Source organism: Stomoxys calcitrans, chromosome 1, assembly GCF_963082655.1.
Source record: "Stomoxys calcitrans chromosome 1, idStoCalc2.1, whole genome shotgun sequence".
Classification (NCBI taxonomy): domain Eukaryota; kingdom Metazoa; phylum Arthropoda; class Insecta; order Diptera; family Muscidae; genus Stomoxys; species Stomoxys calcitrans.
In genome coordinates this window covers 28,919,567-28,942,651 of record NC_081552.1, presented here as the reverse complement: position 1 = coordinate 28,942,651, position 23,085 = coordinate 28,919,567, and the positions used below count along the sequence as shown (strand labels likewise).

At 39.8% G+C, this 23,085-nt stretch overlaps 1 protein-coding gene across 10 annotated transcripts in view; it reads left to right on the top strand.

Moving 5' to 3' along the window:
* LOC106091397 (gamma-aminobutyric acid receptor alpha-like) overlaps positions 1–23,085 on the top strand; it is a 128,780-nt gene that overhangs the window by 98,267 nt on the left and 7,428 nt on the right. For 9 of the 10 annotated variants that reach the window (XM_059360626.1, XM_059360623.1, XM_059360621.1 and 6 more), the window contains one exon: positions 13,164–13,553. The exons of the other annotated variant lie outside the window; for it this stretch is intronic. In XM_059360626.1, the coding sequence (XP_059216609.1) occupies positions 13,164–13,553 (390 nt within the window). The remainder of the gene's footprint in view (positions 1–13,163; positions 13,554–23,085) is intronic. 10 annotated transcript variants of the gene reach the window in all.

Here is a 23,085-nt window from a genome sequence, read left to right as displayed (position 1 = left end):
AATCGATCAATAGCTTGATACAACTCCCTTATAAACCTATCTCCCGATTTTGCTTCTTGAGCCCCTACAAAGGGCAATTCTTATCTGAATGAACTGAAATATTACACAATGACTTTTACAATGTCAATCAGCATTCATTTATGGTCCGAATCGGACTATAACTTGATATTGCTCCAATAGGATAACAGTTCTTATTCAATATTCTATGTTTGTCTAAAAAGAGATACCGCGCATAAAACTCCACAAAAGCGATCAATGGTGGAGGGTATATAAGATTCGGCCCGGCCGAACTTAGCACGCTCTTACTTGTTTTATTCTTAGGCAATTATATTTGAGACATTTTGCCCCTTTTCGAGTGTTGTTTATTATTTCCATACCCGCTTCGACATTTTTTTGAAGTTGACTTTTTGCTGTCGGCGTTATTTGAACTCAGGTCCCTTCAAATGCAAAGCGCATACTCTACCACCTCAGCCACCACACAATTAATGCAGTGAACGGCAAAAGGTTTAATTTAACAACAAAAATTTAGAAGACAGCATACCCCTTCATTGCAGTTTGCAGGCATTCGTAGGTGCATGCAATACTATTTCCAAAATAGTACCGGAAGTGGAAAAAATAGTACGTTTAGTGCCGCAATTGGTTCTATTTGGTACTTTCTTTGTAAATTGAGCTCTGAATTTTGGAACTTAGGTACATAAGTACATTTATGTACATTTATGTACTAAAAAAAGTACCAAAAATGGACGAAATAGGTGAGCTTTGTAAAGGGTGGATGGATAGAGCTAGAATTTAGAAATTTGTCTTAAACGACATCTGCTGAAAAGGACAAATTTAAAAAATAGTACTGGTAATGAGAGAAAACGTACGTTTAGTACCGCAATTGGTATCATTTGGTACTTCCCTTACAGATGGAGCTAGAGGTCTGAAATTTTGCATGTCGGTAGAACTAGGAAATATATGATGGTTGATTAAATGATCTATTCAAAATTTGTACATTTTGACAACAAAATTGGTACCATTTTGTACTTTCTTTATAAATGTAGCTACAGGTCCAAAATTTTGCATGTAGATACAACGAGGAAACATATGATGATCTGTTTAAAATTCGAACATTTTGACACCAAAATTGGTACCACTTGGCATTTTCTTTATAGATGGAGCTACAGGTCTGAAACTTGGCTTGTTGGTATAACTAGGAAAAATATAAACGTTGACTAAATGATCTATTTAAAATTCGATAAACGAGTGCTGAACATTGTAGAAGTCATTGTGTAATATTGCAGTTCATTCGGATAAGAATTGCGCCTTGTAGGGGCTCAAGAAGCAAAATCAAGAGATCGATTTATATGGGAGCTGTATCAAGCTGTTGATCGATTCAGACCATATAAGACACTTATGTTATTGTTATCACAAGAGAAGACGTTGTACAAAATTTCTGCCAAATCGGATGAGTATCGCGCCCTCTAGAGGCTCAAAAAAGTCAAGATTCCAGATCGGTTTATATGGCAGATATATCAGGTTATGCACCGTTTTAAATCATACTTAGCACAGCTATTGGAAGCCATAACAAAACATCTCATGCAATGTAAGAGCATTTTCGCTCAGGGGAAAAAAAGTAGAAAATATGTGTTATAGCATGCATATTTTGAGAAGTTGTGACTGAGGGTGGATTAACTCCTAAAAGAGGTATATTTATATGCCTACATATTGGGAGCTATATGTGATTCCGCCACTGGAGTGTCGTTATGACACTATATCTTAGCCATTCTGCCACTTCTTTAATTGCAAGGATCTCCGCTTGATACACACTATAGTGGTCCTGTAATCTTCTCGATATGACCAGTCCTAGTTCTTCAGGGTACGCCCCAAAGCCCACCTGGCCGTCTAGTTTGGCTCCATATGTATATATGTAACTTTTATTACGAGGGATATTGTAGTTCCAATGGGTTTTATCAGGAATCAGTGGTACCGTAAATTTTTCAAAAAACGGTTCAGGCAATGTGTAATTCACACTACCTAGAACATCAGATGGTGTCGCCCTCAGTGCGACTCTGATGCAAAAACAAGCCACCCTTTGGATTCGGTTGAGTATTGAAAAGTAGGTGGACTTTTGTAGTGCCGTTCACCAGACCACAACACCATATATCATTACAGGTCTGACAACTGCAGTATATACCCAGTGCACGACACGCGGTTTAAACCCTGAATTTTTGCCAACGGCTCTCTTGCAGGTGTAAAGGGCAAGAATTGCCTTTCTTGCCCTTTCCAAAATGTTTGATTTAAATTAATTTTGCGCTTTCAGTAAATGATACATTCCCTCCTCCCAAAATCTATGTAGGCGACTAAGTCAAGAAGAGCTGTTTCAGTGGACTTTTCCTTACCATATGTATACTGTTGCCGAGACAGGCTATTTCCAAAGGTTCTTGCCTTAAGATATATTTCTATCAACATCTCTAGAATCTTCAGCATATAATCCTATATGACTGACTAATAGAAAGAAAATCAAACTATGCGAGAAACATGTTTTCCATCAGCAAATGCATTAAAACCCCTTCACATAGCAACATCACCACCATTTGCAACCTCCTCAAGAAATTGAATTTACCACAAAATACAAATTAAATTTAAAACTATTGGAAATTAAATAATATCTATATTTAGATTTTACCCATAAGCTAGATCTTATTTTAAGGCGATAGTCATAACCGCTAGTGCTTTTTTTTTATAATCTATTATAATTTGTAATTATAATAAAGATTTTTAATAAATAATAGAAGGAAAATCTTTCGCCTTCGTGTGGTAAGGTTTTACTGCTTTTGGAATGAAAATAACCTTTGTGTCCCTCCATCCCACAGGTATATACGACATGCTGATACAAGCGGAGTATATCTGCTTAAGCCAAGGGGCCAGTCTATCGGACACATCAATGACTTAAAGAAGTAAAAGCATTTTATCGCCCAACAGATTTTCGACTCAGACATAATTTCACCAATAACCTACGACAAAAGCATATAGGTGACAAGCTCTTCTGGCGTCACGTTGTCTGCTGCATAGTTTCCCAAGAAATGTGTATTAACGAGTAGTATTAGTGTTTCCTCACTAGACATTGTCCATATATTTTGTAACGTGACAAATTATATTTGCCCGTACATAGTTACTCCAATCCCGCGCTACTTAAATACATTTACCGGCTATTTACGACTCGTTCTACGTTCTAGTCAATGCCCTTCTACGATTTATTCTGCCGATACGTACCATTTGTTTATTCTTCGGCTACTTCATTCCGTCAAACGAACCTGCCTCGTATGTGCTTATGACTACTGCCCGACTGCCTACTACTGATACTATCGGACACTTAGACACACGGGCTGTCTTTACTAGTGTACCCATGATAATTCCGCCAATGAGTTGTGCAATCAATCAATGTGGAGACCATTGAGTGCTGGTGATAATTCTCAATCAGTCTGTTTTCGTTAGTGCTCTTAAGGATGGGTCTTTGCTGTCATCAACATGAACTCTCTGGATCGGTAGAAAGTCAGGCTTAAGTAGATAAGTTTCAGTGTCCGCAATTGAAGAAACTTGTCCTGACATAGGTGCAGGTGTTTGCCCCGCACGTAGCTTGCATCTGCGTTTAGTTCGCATCCGCACTTAGCTTGCATTCGCACTTGGCTTGCATCCGCACCCAGTTACATCGCGCTCAGCTCGCATCCGCACTTAGACTGCATCCGCAACCAGTTGCTTTCGCGCTTAATTCGCATCTGCATCCAGTTGCATCAGCACATAGCTCGCATGCGCACTTAGTCTGCATACGCACCCAGTTGCATTCGCGTTTAGTTCGCATCCGCACTTAGCCTGCATGGTGATAATTTCTCAATCAATCAGTTTTCGTTAGTGCTCTTAATCTAAATCAGTCTGTTTTCGTTAGTGCTCTTAAGATTGGGTCTTTGCTGCCATCATCGTGAACTCTCTGGTTCGGGAGGTGACAGGCTTAAAATAGGTAAGTGGCAGTGTCCGCAATTGAAGCAACTTGTCCTGACATAGCTGCAGGTGTTTGCCCCGCACGTAGCTTGCATCCGCACTCAGTTGTATCCGAGTTTAGTTCGCATCAGCACTTAGCTTTCATCCGCACCCAATTGCATCCGCGTTTAGTTCGCATCCGCACCCAGTTGCATCGACGCTTAGCTCGCATCCGCACTTAGACTGCATCCGCAACCAGTTGCTTTCGCGCTTAGTTCGCATCCGCACCCAGTTGCATCAGCGCATAGCTATCATGCGCACTTAACCTGCATCCGCACTTAGCCTGCATGGTGATAATTCTCAGTCAATCTGTTTTCGTTAGTGCTCTTAATCTCAATCAGTCTGTTTTCGTTAGTGCTCTTAAGGTTGGTTCTTTGCTGCCATCATCGTGAACTCCCCGGTTCGGGAGGAAGACAGGCTTAAGTAGATAAGAGGCAGTGTCCGCAATTGAAACAACTTGTCCTGACACAGCTGCAGGTGTTTGCCCCGCACGTAGCTTGGATATGCACTTAGTTGCATCCGCACTCAGTTGTATCCGCGTTTAGTTCGCATCCGCACTTAGGTTGCATCTGCACCCAGTTGCTTTCGCGCTTAGTTCGCATCCGCACCCAGTTGTATCCGCGCTTAGTTCGCATCCGCACCCAGTTGCATCAGCGCATAGCTCGCATCCGCACTTAGCCTGCATGCGCACCCAGTTGCATCAGCGCTTAGTTCGCATCTGCATCCAGTTGCATCAGCGCATAGCTCGCATGCGCACTTAGTCTGCATACGCACCCAGTTGCATTCGCGTTTAGTTCGCATCCGCACTTAGCCTGCATGGTGATAATTTCTCAATCAATCGGTTTTCGTTAGTGCTCTTAATCTCAATCAGTCTGTTTTCGTTAGTGCTCTTAAGGTTGGGTCTTTGCTGTCATCATCGTGAACTCTCTGGTTCGGGAGGTGACAGGCTTAAGTAGGTAAGTGGCAGTGTCCGCAATTGAAGCAAATTGTCCTGACATAGCTGCAGGCGTTTGCCCCGCAAGTAGCTTGCATCCGCACTCAGTTGTATCCGCGTTTAATTCGCATCCGCACTTAGCTTTTATCCGCACCCAATTGCATCCGCGTTTAGTTCGCATCCGCACCCAGTTGCATCGGCGCTTAGCTCGCATCCGCACTTAGACTGCATCCGCAACCAGTTGCATTCGCGCTTAGTTCGCATCCGCACCCAGTTGCATCAGCGCAGAGCTAGCATGCGCACTTAACCTGCATCCGCACTTAGCCTGCATGGTGATAATTCTCAGTCAATCTGTTTTCGTTAGTGCTCTTAATCTCAATCAGTCTGTTTTCGTTAGTGCTCTTAAGGTTGGTTCTTTGCTGCCATCATCGTGAACTCCCTGGTTCGGGAGGAAGACAGGCTTAAGTAGATAAGTGGCAGTGTCCGCAATTGAAACAACTTGTCCTGACACAGCTGCAGGTGTTTGCCCCGCACGTAGCTTGGATATGCACTTAGTTGCATCCGCACTCAGTTGTATCCGCGTTTAGTTCGCATCCGCACTTAGCTTGCATCCGCACCCAGTTGCTTTTGCGCTTAGTTCGCATCCGCACCCAGTTGTATCCGCGCTTAGTTCGCATCCGCACCCAGTTGCATCCGCGCTTAGTTCGCATCCGCACTTAGCCTGCATGCGCACCCAGTTGCATCAGCGCTTAGTTCGCATCCGCACTTAGCCTGCATCCTCACTCAGTTGATGTCACGAATGCTCCCCTACCAAAGGTAGTTTATCCCATAGACTTTGAAATAGCGATATATAAAATCCCGAATGTAAATTATATATTTATAGGTATAGAGCGCTCCTGCCTTTCCTTACCACCGAAACATAAGACGTCGTCATCGTATTCGTCGACCAATTTTCCGACTCCAGCCGAACACGACAATTCCGAGGTCAGCCAGGCCAGTGCCCAATTTGTTCACAACGAAGACCATCCGAAGCCCGCAACGACAACCGACGCCTTCTACCAAGCACACCGAAAGTTCCCAATCAACTATAAATCGACTGCCGTCGGTAAACCCACCGACCAAAAGCACCAAGGGGGCCCTGAACTTTCGAAGGCCTCGCCGCCGAGATTTCACCAACCGAGCCCGCCTCAACGCCCACCAAAAGTTCCCGATCAAGTATTAATAGCCTGCCGTCAGCAACTGCACCAACCAAAAGCAACAATAAGTTGTCCTTGAACTTGCGAAGTTCTCTCCGTGGAGATAAATCCACCCATCCTCCAAAAGACGCTTCTACAGCTGAACACTCATAAGCAAGATCCGAAGACGACAACCTACTTACCCTTCACCACATTGTCACATTCATATATGTGTGCTATCACTTAAGGCTTGTGGTTCTTAAAGTTGACCCTAGAGACGACTGAATTTCCTTCAGCCTTCGACAAAAATGTTACAAATAGCGCGAGAGCAGGAACCCGACGCGAATACGCACTGCAGAAATGTCATACCTGCCGCAGTCTTAGCCGAGAATCACTCAGCTGGATCTACATACTCAAACGCCAGCAACTCCTTCAACAGAGCCGAAAATTAGGGTTGGCCACCGAAGGTTTTACCACCTACGGAAACAGCTCAGTTAACATATCCGAGCAAAAAGGATGCGAGTGTCATCCGAAAACTTATTACGTGACTTGGAGGATGAAGTAAAAACTGTAAAATTTTGATGGACGTAAGAATCATCCGCGCCTAGAAAACCAAAATAATCGTGGCCGTATAAGCGATGCTGAAGTGATGAATAAAATATACCGATGGGGTATAAAGTATTCTGTCGACATCGACTTGGTAGACTTCCTGAAGAGTTTCGAGAAATTGGCCGAGTGCCACAATATTCCAAGCTATCGGCTCCTTCCTTCATTGGTCACGAGCCGAAAATAAGGACTGTTGGCAATAAGGCAACTTTATTGCTTTAATTCTATGTTACAATCTACTTGTGTTATGTATGTATATGACAATATGCCGAAGGGTGAGTAGGCTGTCGTCTTCGGCTTATTGCTTATGAGTGCTCTGCTATAGTAGCGTCTCTTGGAGGGTAGGAGGATTTAGCTCGACGGAGAGGCCTTCGCAAATTCAAGGCCACATTGTTGCTTTTGGTCGGTGTAGTAGCCAACAGCAGGCGATTTATACTTTATCGAGAACTTTCGGTGGGCTTGGTAGAAGGCGTCGGTGCGGCCTTCGGATGGTGTCGAAGGACGAAGGTCGGAACGAGTCGAATCAGCTATTTACTGATAAATGTAAGTAGCGCAGGATGAAGAGTAACCATATACGGGCAAATATAATTTGACACATAGTAATTTTTTTATACCCTCCACAATAAGATGGGGGGTATACTAATTTCGCCATTCTGTTTGTAACTACTCGAAATATTCGTCTGAGACCCCATAAAGTATATATATTCTTGATCGTCGTGACATTTTATGTCGATCTAGCCATGTCCGTCCGTCCGTCCGTCCGCCCGTCTGTCTGTCGAAAGCACGTTAACTTCCGAAGGAGTAAAGCTAGCCGCTTGAAATTTTGCACAAACACATCTTATTAGTGTAGGTCGGTTGGTATTGTAAATGGGCCATATCGGTCCATGTTTTGATATAGCTGCCATATAAACCGATCTTGGGTCTTGACTTCTTGAGCCTCTAGAGTGCGCAATTCTTATCCGATTGGGATGAAATTTAGCACGACGTGTTTTGTTATGATATCCAACAACTGTGCCAAGTATGGTTCAAATCGGTCCATAACCTGATATAGCTGCCATATAAACCGATCTTTGGTCTTGACTTCTCGAGCCTCTAGCGTGCGCAGTTCTTATCCGATCACAATGAAACTTTTCACGACGTGTTTTGTTATGATATCCAACAACTGTGCCAAGTATGGTTCAAATCGGTCCATAACCTGATACAGCTGCCATATAAACCGATCTTGGGTCTTGACTTCTTGAGCCTCTAGAGTGCGCAATTCTTATCCGATTGGAATGAAATTTTGCACGACGTGTTTTGTTACGATATCCAACAACTGTGCCAAGTATGGTTCAAATCAGTCCATAACCTGATAAAGCTGCCATATAAACCGATCTTGGGTCTTGACTTCTTGAGCCTCTAGAGTGCTAAATTCTTATCCGATTGAAATGAAATTTCGCACGACGTGTTTTGTTATGATATCCAACAACTGTGCTAAATTAGGTTCAAATCGGTCCATAACCTGATATAACTGCCATATAAACCGATCTGGGATCTTGAATTCTTGACCCCTAGAGGTCGCAATTATTATCCGATATGCCTGAAATTTTGTACGATGGATCCTCTCATGACCATCAACAAACGTGTTTATTATGGTCTGAATCGGTCTATAGCCCGATACAGATCCCATATAAATCGTTCTCTCTATTTTACTTCGTGAGCCCCAATGGGCGCAATTTTATACGAATTGGCTAAAATTTTACACAGGTCTCCAACATATAATTTAATTGTGGTCCGAACCGGACCATATCTTGATATCGTTTTAATAGCAGAGCAACTCTTTTCTTATATCCTTTTTTGCCTAAGAAGAGATGCCGGGAAAAGAACTCGACAAATGCGATCCATGGTGGAGGGTATATAAGATTCGGCCCGGCCGAACTTAGCACGCTTTTACTTGTTACTTCTGGCCTCATATGCATACTCCACGGAGGTGCAGAATTCCACCCAGGATTTGTTCTGAGCCTTTCTCAGCCTACCCTTGAATTTTCTTAGCTCGGCCTTATAGATGTACCATTTGTTTGGTGAACGTGTTGGTTTCGTCCTGTTGAAGAGTTTTCTGGAGCACTTCCTAAGACCAAGCAGTTCTGGAGTCCTCCATGGCGATCGCTGTTTGCCAATTGGCCTTAATCATCCGCATGACAATTATGTATATTTCCTCCTCAGTTTCCACTTCCTTTTCGGTTCTAGAAGGGATAGACGTGCAGATATCATTTATTCAAACCCGATTCTGTTCAGCCGAGGGACCCCTTCTGCAGTATTTTTTCCAAGTCTGAAACTCATATAAGGGTGATCAGAAAAGCTGTGCTTATCCAACACATCCCAGTCGCATATCCTTCCGCTTATATCCTCGGATTCAAAGGCAATATCTAGTACCTCCTGCCTGTTCTTGGTAATAAGAGTCGGTTATTCCCTTAATTACAAATCGCTAGATTACAGCTTATAATATAATCGGTAAGCAACTCACCCGTTTCGTTGATACCCGAACTTCCCTATATCTGATTGTTGTTGTTGTTGTTGTTGCTGCCACATTTTCATGTGTAGGTTGCGATCCACGTCGAGCTCCTTTAGATGAGTAAGCTCGTTCCGGTCCAATGGACCGATCGCCGCTGGAACCGGGTGACCATTGGTTAATTAAAGGTGTCAATAACCCACCTTGTCATTTCGAGCATCATAAGCACTCAGTATTTTTCAGAGAGCCGGTGCCGCCCGGCCTCTCACTGAGACTCTCCGCTCGATGCCGCTGATTGTCCGCGACTGCCGGTGCAGCTACTCAGTATGGAGCATTCCACTATCCGCGACCTGTGGACTCTCCCGGTAGTTCGCAGCTAAGCTTCTCGTTACTGCCATTAACACCACACAGATCGGACCACAATGTTCCAGCCTGTGTGGTGCTCACAGCGATCCCGTACCGGGCCATATTTGGTGATGTGCAATAGCGTCACTTCCCACAACAAGGATCTTTTTCCCTGCAGAAGAGGCTTCAACCATCAACTTAAGGCGTCATCTCTGAACCGTGTGCTTTATATGGGGAAGCCAACCAGTAATGAGGCTGGCTACTACTTCAGTGCTTAGCGACGGAAGAAAAAAAATATTTAGACTAATCTTTGTAAGAATACAGACTCTGTTTCTCCCATTCCCCGTACCTTTGAGTAGTTAAACCATGTTACTGTCATACAAAATTAATATACATACATATTAAATTCATTGCATATGTCAGGGGGCTTAGGTCTTAAACGAGCATATTTTTACAACTTAATACAATAACCTTTGCCTACTTTTGGGGCTATTGAAAATGAATAAGAGAACAAGGGATTCATGCATACGCTTCGCATTCAATGCCAACAATCAAGGCTTTGTTTGATGGCGTTGCATGTTTTTGAATGTTAACGAACACATTTTGGCTGCAGTAACAAACATTGGGTGAGTAGAGCGGCGGTTAAGTAAGAAGAGAAAACATAAACACATTAACAGGCATGGTACCAACACATTAACAAAAGGCCAACTAGCCGACAACACAATGATAACAAAAATATCCTTCCAGCAGACAATAAAAAACAGACACAATAAGAAATGCTACTCAAAACACATCAACCAAATCTTAGGGCCAAATGATTGACCTAAGAATTTCTTTCCAATGAGGAGATAGAGACCCTGAGTCTAGGCTTGCCTTGCCCTGCCTTGCCTTGCTTGACTTTTATTCACAGCAAATCACATAAAAAACTAATAATATTCATTAGAGACAACTAGGCTTTAGACTTTAGGCATGAATACCCTTCGTCACTTCGATTCGCATTCATCGAAAGGACAACCAAATCACAATGGGTGGCAGACCATTAGGCTCAACGATGTGCCATTTCAAGAGCAGTTAAAACTGTTGAATAATAATCAACTACTTATCTGAATGGTTAGTAGAGGTGGAGCGATGAAAAACTGGCGCTATTCTTGTCTAGGGAGAGCATTGAAATGCATGGTGCTAAATCTGCTTGTATGTGTAAATTGTCCTTAAGTAGGTTATTACACAGCTTATAAAGGATTATGTGTGAGATTTATTGGAATTGCTGTTTTTTGTTACGGCTCTGTGTGTGTTTATTTGCAAATGAAACAATGGGAAATTATGAATTAATATAGAATTGGAAATCACAAAACACGCTTATACCCTCCCATGGTTCCTCGATAATGTCAACAGCTGCTGCCATCAGAGCAACCTTAAGAGCCGTCGAAACGGTTTTACAATGGTGCAGATTTCTCAGTGGAACCCGCACAACGATCAGGGCTCAGATTTTTATACCCACCATCATGGGATGGGGGCTTACAAATCTAGTCATTCCGTTTGTAACACCTCGAAATATTGTTCTAAGACCCCATAAAGTACATATGCTCTTGATCGTCTCGACGTTCTGAGTCGATTTAACCATGACCGTCCGTCCGTCCGTTCGTCTGTTGAAATAACTATAGCGGTCGAACGCGTAGAGCTAGCCGTTTCAAATTTTGCACAGATACTTAATATTGATGTATGAGTTGCCCAAAAAGTAATTGCGGATTCTTCATATAGTCGGCGTTAACAAATTTTTTCACAGCTTGTGACTCTGTAATTGCATTGTTTCTTCTGTCAGTTATCAGCTGTTACTTTTAGCTTGCTTTAGAAAAAAGTGTAAAAAAAGTATATTTGATTAAAGTTCATTCTAAGTTTTATTAAAAATGCATTTACTTTCTTTTAAAAAATCCGCAATTACTTTTTGGGCAACCCAATAGGTCGTTGGGAATTGCAAATGGTCCATATCGGTTCAGACTTAGATGTAGCTCCCATATAAACCGATCTCACAATTTGATTTTTTGAGCTCCTGGAAGCCGCAATTTTTGTCCAACTTGCCTGAAATTTTTGATGTAGTGTTCTGTTATGAATTCCAACAACTGTGCTAAGCACGGTGCAAATCGGTCTATAACCTGGTATAGCTCCCATATAAACCGATCTCCCGATTTGACTTCTTGAGCCCCTGGAAGCCGCAATTTTTGTTCCATTTGTCTGAAATTTTGCATGTGGTGTTCCGTTATGACTTCCAACAACTGTGTCAAGTACGGATCAAATCAGTCTATAACGTGATGTTGCTCCCGTGTTAACCGGTCTCTCGATCATCCTTGTTCGGTTCCTAGAAGCTTTAGCTTTTGCTGGTTTGACAGCAGTTTGGTATGTGGAATAAAATTATGCCCTTCAACTAAATTTATTTTGAATACATTTTTAGCAGAATCTATGGTGGTGGGTTTTCAATATTCGGCCCGGCCGAACTTACCACACTCTTATAGACCCACATCCGATTCAGATCATACTTGGCATGGACGTTGTCATAATAAGTCATATAAGTCATAAATCAAGTTCCAAATTTTAGCCAAATCGAATGAAAGTTGAGGCTTCTAAGGGCTCAAGATGTCGAATCCGGGGATCGGTTTATATGGGGACAATATGTGTTTTTACCGATATATCTGTTAAGACCGATATATCTGTTTAAACCGATCATACTTAGCATGGATGATGGAAGTCATAACTTAAGTCTTTGTTCCAAATTTTAGCCAAATTGGATGAAATTTGAGACTTCTAAGGCCTCAGGAAGTCAAATCCGGGGATCGGGTTATATGGGGGCTGTATCTGTTTATAGACCGATTCAAATCATACTTGGCATGGATGTTGGAAGTCGTAATTCAAGTCTTTGTTCCAGATTTTAGCCACATCGGATAGAAATTGAGGCTTCTCCTAGCTGCTCAGAAAGTCAAATCGGGGATCGGTTAATGTGGGGGCTATATCAAAATCTGAACCGATATGCCAATCCCCAACGACCTACATCAATAAGAAGTATCTGTGCAAAATTTCAAACGGCTAGCGTTTTGCATTCGACCGCTTTCATGATTTCGGCAGACTGACGGGCAAACGGACATATCTAGCTCGACTCAAAATGTCGAGACGATCAAGAAAATATATACCTTATGGGGTCGCAGGTCAATATTTCGAGGTGTTACAAACGGAATGACTAGATTAGTATACCCCCATCCTATGATGGCGGGTATAAAAATATAATTTGTTAAAAAAGTGTTGTGAGGAAATGTTTTTTTAAAATTTCTTAAAAAAAAATGTAATGAGATTGTCTTTCCATATACAAGTTCTACATAATTTCCAAATAAAATTTCTACATTCCAATTTATTTTGATTTTATTTTCTTTCCTTGCCTGTCTACCACACTTAACATAGATATCTCGTTTATATTTTTAAATGCAAGTACCTAAAACTTTATAACGGATACGTGTTTGTATTTTATTCTAATCATTTTTTCGGAGATGTGCATTTTTTGTGATTTTTTTTTTATATTTGTAATCACCATTTGCATGTTTTACACCTTTCCCAGTTGGCTACACTACATCAGATGTCATCTATCGCTGGAACAATGAAAGGCCGGCTGTGGCCATTGCCGAGGATATGAAATTGTCACAATTCGATTTGGTTGATTGTCCGGCGGGCAATTTAACCGATGTTGTCTACAAAGCTTCCTCACCCTTTGACCGCTATGGCAAGGACATGGGCAAAATGAGACGAAACGGCGACCATCATCGCTATGACAACAACAATGAGGACCACAATAAAATTGTTACATACAACAAAACTGTAACAACATTTGCTGGACCAGCAGCAAAAAATCAACATGTTCGTGGCACCGGTATTCAATTGGATAGTGGTATTTTGGGTGCCGGAGGTGGCTCAGGAGGTGGACGCATACAACTTGAAATGGATCAATCATGTAAGTAGCAGTTGAAAAGCATTAAAAACAAGTAAAGCAAACAGTGTCATATTTCAAAGAAAAACCAAAACTATACGAAAATTAATAACTCAAAAAATCAATCTTTCTATACGAAAATTGTAGTCAGACAAACTGGTCTTACCGGCAATTTTTCTATAACGAAAACTTGTCTGACCGACAATTTTTCTATAACGAAAACTTGTCTGACCGACAATTTTTCTATAACGAAAACTTGTCTGACCGACAATTTTTCTATAACGAAAACTTGTCTGACCGACAATTTTTCTATAACGAAAACTTGTCTGACCGACAATTTTTCTATAACGAAAACTTGTCTGACCGACAATTTTTCTATAACGAAAACTTGTCTGACCGACAATTTTTCTATAACGAAAACTTGTCTGACCGACAATTTTTCTATAACGAAAACTTGTCTGACCGACAATTTTTCTATAACGAAAACTTGTCTGACCGACAATTTTTCTATAACGAAAACTTGTCTGACCGACAATTTTTCTATAACGAAAACTTGTCTGACCGACAATTTTTCTATAACGAAAACTTGTCTGACCGACAATTTTTCTATAACGAAAACTTGTCTGACCGACAATTTTTCTATAACGAAAACTTGTCTGACCGACAATTTTTCTATAACGAAAACTTGTCTGACCGACAATTTTTCTATAACGAAAACTTGTCTGACCGACAATTTTTCTATAACGAAAACTTGTCTGACCGACAATTTTTCTATAACGAAAACTTGTCTGACCGACAATTTTTCTATAACGAAAACTTGTCTGACCGACAATTTTTCTATAACGAAAACTTGTCTGACCGACAATTTTTCTATAACGAAAACTTGTCTGACCGACAATTTTTCTATAACGAAAACTTGTCTGACCGACAATTTTTCTATAACGAAAACTTGTCTGACCGACAATTTTTCTATAACGAAAACTTGTCTGACCGACAATTTTTCTATAACGAAAACTTGTCTGACCGACAATTTTTCTATAACGAAAACTTGTCTGACCGACAATTTTTCTATAACGAAAACTTGTCTGACCGACAATTTTTCTATAACGAAAACTTGTCTGACCGACAATTTTTCTATAACGAAAACTTGTCTGACCGACAATTTTTCTATAACGAAAACTTGTCTGACCGACAATTTTTCTATAACGAAAACTTGTCTGACCGACAATTTTTCTATAACGAAAACTTGTCTGACCGACAATTTTTCTATAACGAAAACTTGTCTGACCGACAATTTTTCTATAACGAAAACTTGTCTGACCGACAATTTTTCTATAACGAAAACTTGTCTGACCGACAATTTTTCTATAACGAAAACTTGTCTGACCGACAATTTTTCTATAACGAAAACTTGTCTGACCGACAATTTTTCTATAACGAAAACTTGTCTGACCGACAATTTTTCTATAACGAAAACTTGTCTGACCGACAATTTTTCTATAACGAAAACTTGTCTGACCGACAATTTTTCTATAACGAAAACTTGTCTGACCGACAATTTTTCTATAACGAAAACTTGTCTGACCGACAATTTTTCTATAACGAAAACTTGTCTGACCGACAATTTTTCTATAACGAAAACTTGTCTGACCGACAATTTTTCTATAACGAAAACTTGTCTGACCGACAATTTTTCTATAACGAAAACTTGTCTGACCGACAATTTTTCTATAACGAAAACTTGTCTGACCGACAATTTTTCTATAACGAAAACTTGTCTGACCGACAGTTTTTCTATAACGAAAACTTGTCTGACCGACAATTTTTCTATAACGAAAACTTTTCTGACCAATGGTTTAGTTTTTATATTCACCACCATAGGATGGGATATACTAAACTAGTCATTCCGTTTGTAACACCTTGAATTATTGATCTAAGACCCCATAAAGCATATATATTCTTGATCGTCTCAACGTTTTGAGTCGATATAGACATGTCCGTCCGTCCGGCCGTCTGTCGAAATCACTATAGCGGTCGAACGCATAAAGCTAGCCGCTTGAAATTTTAGACCGAAACTTAATATTGATGTACGTCGTTAGGAACTGCAGTTGAGCTATATCGGTTCAGTTTTATTGTAGATATAGCTCCCATATAAATCTATCTCCTGATTTGACTTCTTGAGCCCCTGGAAGACCTATTTTTGTTCGATTTGTCTAAAATTTTGCATGTGGTGTTCCGTTATAACTTTCAACAAAAGTACCAAATACCGTCCGAATCGGCTTAAAACCAGATATAGTAGCTACCAGGGACGTAGCTAGGAGGAGGAGCAAATTTCAATAAATATTTTTAAAGACAAATTTTTAACCCATTACGACTCACCCTCGATTCCGTTATTTATATTGACGTAGCATTTTGTTTTATATATTTTAAATTTAATTTTTATACCCTCCACCATAAGATGGGGGTATACTAATTTCGTCATTCTGTTTGTAACTAATCGAAATATTCGTCTGAGACCCCATAAAGTATATATATTCTTGATCGTCGTGACATTTTATGTCGATCTAGCCATGTCCGTCCGCCTGTCCGTCCGTCCGTCCGTCCGTCTGTCGAAAGCACGCTAACTTCCGAAGGAGTAAAGCTAGCCGCTTCAAATTTTGCACAAATACTTCTTATTAGTGTAGGTCGGTTGGTATTGTAAATGGACCATATCGGTCCATGTTTTGATATAGCTGCAATATAAACCGATCTTGGGTCTTGACTTCTTGAGCCTCTAGCGTGCGCAATTCTTATCCGATCAGAATGAAACTTTGCACGACGTGTTTTGTTATTATATCCAACAACAGTGCCAAGTATGGTTCAAATCGGTCCATAACCTGATATAGCTGCCATATAAACCGATCTTGGGTCTTGACTTCTTGAGCCTCTAGAGTGCGCAATTCTTATCCGATCAGAATGAAATTTTGCACGACGTGTTTTGTTATGATATCCAACAACTGTGCCAAGTATGGTTCAAATCGGTTTATAACCTGATATAGCTGCCATATAAACCGATCTTGGGTCTTGACTTCTTGAGTCTCTAGAGGGCGCAATTCTTATCCGATTGGAATGGAATTTGGCACGACGTGTTTTGTTATGATACCCAACAACTGTGCCAAATATGGTTCAAATCGGTTCATTACCTGATATAGCTGCCATATAAACCGATCTTGGGTCTTGACTTCTTGAGCCTCTAGAGGGCACAATTCTTATCCGATTTGAATGAGTTTTTGCACGGCGTGTTTTTTTATTATATCCAACAACTGTGCCAAGTATGGTTGAAATCGGTTTATAACCTGATATAGCTGTCATATAAACAGATCTGGGGATTTGACTTCTTGAGCTTCTAGAGGGCGCAATTCCTATCCGATTTGGCTGAAATTTTGCATGACGTATTTTATTTTTACTTTCAACAACTGTGTCAAATAAGGTTCAAATCGGTTCATAACCTGATATAGCTGCCATATAAACCGATCTGGGATCTTGACTTCTTGACCCCTAGAGGTCGCAATTTTTATCCGATATGCCTGAAATTTTGTACGACGAATCCTCTCATGACCATCAACAAACGTGTTTATTATGGTCTGAATCGGTCTATAGCCCGATACAGATCCCATATAAATCGTTCTCTCTATTGTGAGCCCCAATGGGCCCAATTCTTATACGAATTGGCTGAAATTGTACACAGGTCTCCAACATATAATTTAATTGTGGTCCGAACTGGACCATATCTTGATATCGTTTTAATAGCAGAGCAACTCTTTTCTTATATTCTTTTTGGCCTAAGAAGAGATGCCGGGAAAAGAACTCGACAAATGCGATCCATGGTGGAGGGTATATAAGATTCGGCCGGCCGAACTTAGCACGCTTTTACTTGTTTTTATTTATTATTTATTTTTTAAGCCACTACAATAAAACAATAATTTTCTTAACACCTATTGACCATTTTTTTCCGAAGAAAGCCGGATTTTATCATTTTGCTATAAAATAGCACCTGCTGTCAAAAGAAGTAGGGTTATTGCCATACATTTATTTATTATTTTTCTCGTTTGATTTTTGGGATATTTGGGATATTTCGACAAGCCAATTTTCCCCCCAAACATGTCGGAAAAAATTGTTTCAGTGGCCCACTTTACGCCAATCCAAATTTCATTACAATGCCTCTTTCCTAAATCGAGCTAGAATTTTTCTTTAAGCCCAAAATCTTCTTGGAATTTTCTTGCCAAAAATTTTTTTATGAAAATTGTTCCGAAAGACAATCATTTAACAAACTCTTTTCTAAGACATAATTTTATATACAATTTATTTAAATTAAATATTTTGCTTGTTAGTCTGAATAACTTTTCCAAATAATAATTAGTATTTTTTCGTTTTGTTTCTCTTTCGAGACGTGCTCTATGATGGAATATTTTTGTAATGGAAAAGGAAAGCCAAAGATCACTACACACACCAACCACTTGGGAAAGCGTTTCGTCATTTGGTTAGAATAACACATCGGCCATATTAGGCGTGGAGGCTTCAAACAGTGATCGTACTTATATCGAATATACCGCAAAAACGTGTCTACTATGTAAGCACGACACTAACACAAGTCTGACGCCTTTCACACTTGCTGTTCTTTTCCATCGCTTGCATTCTCTTTGTATTGATAGACTTTTTTTTAATAGGCATACTAAGCTTCCATGGTATACACATGCCATTTGTGTGCATCTTTCGGAAGTGGTATTTATGACTTTGAACGCTAGACAATGGCAACGGCTCTCACTGCTGCTCCGTTTGTCCAGGTTTGAGTCCCGTACATTCGAATCTCCGAACATTGAGCTAGTCTCAAAAGAAAAACAAAACGAAAAATTGTGAAATTAAATGATTTTCGAACTCGGTCGAGTCCTTAAAATTGCATGTTTACGAAAAGTTCGTCTTTCACAGTGAAATACCCATGTTTTTCACAATTACTTTTTTGGAAAACTCCAAAAAAAGTATCACTGATAACAAAACACTTTTATTGAAATTTTATCATAAACTAACTGACCCGGGTAAAAAGTTGTACTTGGAATATTTATTTTCCACAATAAAAGATCTTTTAGTGAAATACCATGCTACGAAAATAGTATATCGCTTGACTAACAGTTTAACAATATAAGTGCCTTTGTCCGATTCCCATATGATCTTTATTGGTCTACGATTTTAAGTAAATATGGCCGATTTAGGGGTGTTTTGAGGAGTGGGGTGGTCCCCCAAATTCTAAGCCCTGAAAATATATCAGCAACGTGCTCTATTCTCATATATCTATATATCAGTTATTTGAACCCCATATTGCCATTGCCCTCAAAATTGGATATCAAATTCGTTTTCTAATCTCATTTAAACTCTTTATTGCAAAAGTCAGCAAATATGTCCGGTTTGGGGTGTGGGCCCTTAAAACTATAAATATTTAGTTCCACTCTCTTTAAGACCCAAATTGTCTTGGTGAGCACATCGGTCTTATTTGGGGGTTGTTGTGGTGGTGGGACGTCCCCTAGACAGTTGGTCCCTAATGTTGATATCAGATACGTGGTCTTCTCCCAAATACCTTTCATTTGAGTCCCATATTTCCATAGTCGGCAAACATGAACTGCTTGGGGGGTGTTTTGGGGGATGGGCGGACACTCAGTGAGTTAGCCTTGAAAAAAAACTAAAAACCCTCTTATTTGAGCCTCATATTGCAATAGTCAGCAAATACTTACTATTTGCGTGGTGTTGTGGGGGTGGGGTGGCCCCATAGACACTTTTCCCGAATATTGATATCAAATTCGTGCTTTACTCCCAAATACCTTTCATTTGAGTCCTATATTGCAATGGTCGTACATTTGTCCCCTTTGGGGGATGTTTTTGGCGAGAGGCGGCTCCCCAAACACTTGGTCCCATATTTGGGTATCAGATTCGTATTCTACTTTTAAATACCTTTTATTTAAGCCCCATATTCCCATGGTCAGTAAATAAGTCCTGTTTGGGGGTTGTTTTGGGGAAGGGGTGGACCCCCAGAAACATGGTCTCACATTTGGATATCAGATTCGTATTCTATTCGCAAATACCTTTTATTTGAGTCCCATATTGCCATGGTCGGTAAATATGTCCGATTTAGGGGTGTTGTGGGGCTTGGGGTGGTCCCCCTAACACTTGGTCCGACAATTGGATATCAAATACGTTTTCTTATCCTAAATACCTTTCATTTGAGTCCCATATTGTCGTGATTGGCCTAAATATATGTTTGGTAGGTTCTAGGGTGGGGCAGTCCTCCTAGGTACCCCATCCGGAATTTTGATACCAAATTTTTACTTTTAGGGTACTATATGAGAGCACACAAAATTTCGCTTAAATCGCACCACCCATCTCCGAGATCTGGCGTTTATGAAAATTAGGGTTAGGGGGAGGGTCCGCCCCCTCCCTCCCCCTTCAGATGTCAAAAAATGTAGTACCCTATTTTCACCACGGGGTCATTATGCACCATCTGTGAAAATTTCAAGAAAATCGGTTCAGCCGTTTCTGAGTCTATAAGGAACAAACAAACAAACACAAATTGATTTTTATATTAGGTTGCCCAAAAAGTAATTGCGGATTTTTTATATAATCGGCGTTGACAAATTTTTTCACAGCTTGTGACTCTGTAATTGCATTCTTTCTTCTGTCAGTTATCAGCTGTTCATTTTAGCTTGCTTTAGAAAAAAAAGTGAAAAAAAAGTATATTTGATTAAAGTTTATTCAAAGTTTTATTAAAAATGCATTTACTTTCTTTTAAAAAATCCGCAATTACTTTTTGGGCAACCCAATATATAAGATTTACATCTGCCGCTAGGTCATTTGACATCAATTAGTGGGCAAAGAAAGAAAAAAAGTGTTCCTAATTTTTAGTTCTACCACCATTTCTTATTTTATCTCCAAAGTATAAGGAAAACTTTAGGACTTATAAGAACATGATGAACATTATAACCATATACGACTATAGTTGGATGCAATCTTAACCGGACATCTTTTCCATCAAAAACGGATTTTCAATCCATTTTTATTAAGTTAATCTTAATCTTAACCGGACATCTTTTCCATCAAAAACGGATTTTCGATCAATTTTTATTAAGTTCGAAGAAGAAATTAGCGACATGATGTAAGCAGAATGTAGATGGCTCTTCAAAAAATTGATCAACATTTATTTTTTGAAATATTTAACGATTATAGCTGCTAAATGTTTTCAGTTTGTTTGCGTAAAATTTTATGGAAATAAAAGACATTTAAAACCAATAGACCGACACAAATATCCAGTTGAAAACAAAAACTATTTTGAGAGCAAACATGAACTCAAATGAAAACATGCCATCAAAATACTGGAGCTGATACGCCGAAACTCATTATGAAACTTCGATATTCGCAAAGACAACCGAACTATGAAAGTTTTGAAAGTTTAGGATCGGCCTATAAATAGTCTGTTGGAAATCAGTATAAAATTCATTTCTGACTTTATGACCAAATATCACCACCAATGTGTCGACGATCTTTACCTATTTCACAGAAGAATTTTGGCTATTTTCGACCTGATATAGCTCCCATATAAAGCAATCTCCCGATTTGACTTCTTGAGGCCCAGGTTCCCAAGGTTCGGGCCGATCTAACTTAGCATGCTTTTAGTTGTTGAATTTGCTTTCAGACAAATTTTCGCATAGAAAAATTGTCCCCAGACATAATTTGTTTCTTTGTATTCACTATTGAACAACTATAACATGTATCATGAATAACAATTTCACTTCATAACCGAGCACACATTATGTTAATTGACCATCCTTGCATGTACTTGTCTCGATTTAAAATATTTGTCACATTTCACATTAATCATACGTTCCAAGTTAATTGACCATCATTGCGTATACTTGTCAAGAAAGGAAAATAGTTAACGTTGCACGTTAATCATACGTCACCTAGGCCTTACCATTAAGTTTACAATTCACCTTCATCTGCGTGGTCATTTTCTTGTGTAACATTGGCTGGGCATCCTTCCGTTCAGATGACAATTTGCAGGATATAAATGTAGGAAATGAAATCAATTGATGTTGAGGTCTTCCTCTGTTGGCACTCTTGGCTGTCATTCTTTGTTGTAATTATCATAATAATCAACAACATCATTACAACAAATTACGATGATGATTTTCATATCAATTAAGGCCATTTTAATTGTACCATGCATGACTGTTCGAGCGAATGGTCGATTGGTCCTTTGGTTCATTGTTGGTGGCGGTGGTGGTGGTGGTGGTGGTGAATGGCTTGGTAATTTGCTTTGGCCATGTTGTTGGTCTCTTACAACAGTTATCTTGCGTTTGGCCTCAGACAAGGTGACACCGCTATGATGCTGATGGTCTATAATATAAATCAATCAATAAATGTGTGGGGGATGGGGTAAATGTTGACTGTTTGGTTGGTTATGGCTGAGCTTTAACCCAATTATGAAGCTGAAAAATCAATTTCATTAATTGAACAAATTGTGTTGAACATGTCTACGGTCATTTTGGACATATGTAATTAAAATGGTTCATATATAAGAGTCAGTCATTTGCAAGGAATGATGATCTTGAAAATGGTGTTTTAATATGGTTTGGTTTTGTCTCTGTATCCATTCAAATCACCGCACAATGGAAGAAAACCAAAAAAAAAAACTAGTAAAAAATATACCGTGTGAGATATCGCTTTGAAATTTGGAATGGTTAGAGCTGAGATCGTGTATGCCAAATCTTCATTTGTGTTCGGATTTTCAAAATGTTTTATTCTTCTATTCTGGAAGAAAAAAAAAATAGAAATATCTTTACCCGTTCTCACACGGCATATTTTTATGCCCACCGCCATTGGATAGGGGATATATTCTTTAGTCATTCCGTTTGCAACACATTGAAATATCAATTTCCTATCTTACAAAGTATATATATTTCGGATCGTCTCGGATACGTCTTTTTGATAGTGATAAGCTCTTGAACGAGCTTACTTTACTTTACTTTAATTGACTATGACAGAATATTTCTTCCACTTGCGCCTCGATCTTCTGCGCTCATTCTAAAATCTCGGACACCAAGTTTCGAGGTGTCTCCCACAACTTGATCTTTCAATCGGGCTTTTGGTCTTCCCGGTTTGCATGTACCACCGTGTTTGCCTTCAAAAGACTTCTTTGCTGGAGCTTCTTCATCCATTCTGACAACATGACCGAGCCAACGCAGCCGTTGTATTTTGATGCTATCGTCGTCATACAGCTCATACAGCTCGTGGTTCATACGTCGCCTATATACTCCGTTAACGCAAACTGGTCCATATATATTACGAAGAATCTTTCTCTCAAATACTCCAAGCACTGCCTCATCTGCTTTCACAAGTACCCATGCTTCAGAACCATATAACAGCACGGGTAGTATCAGTGTCTTGTAAAGTGTAGTCTTCGTCTGTCGAGAGGTGGCCTTGATTCTAAACTGCTTACTTAGTCCAAAGTAGCATCTGTTTGCCAAAATTGGTA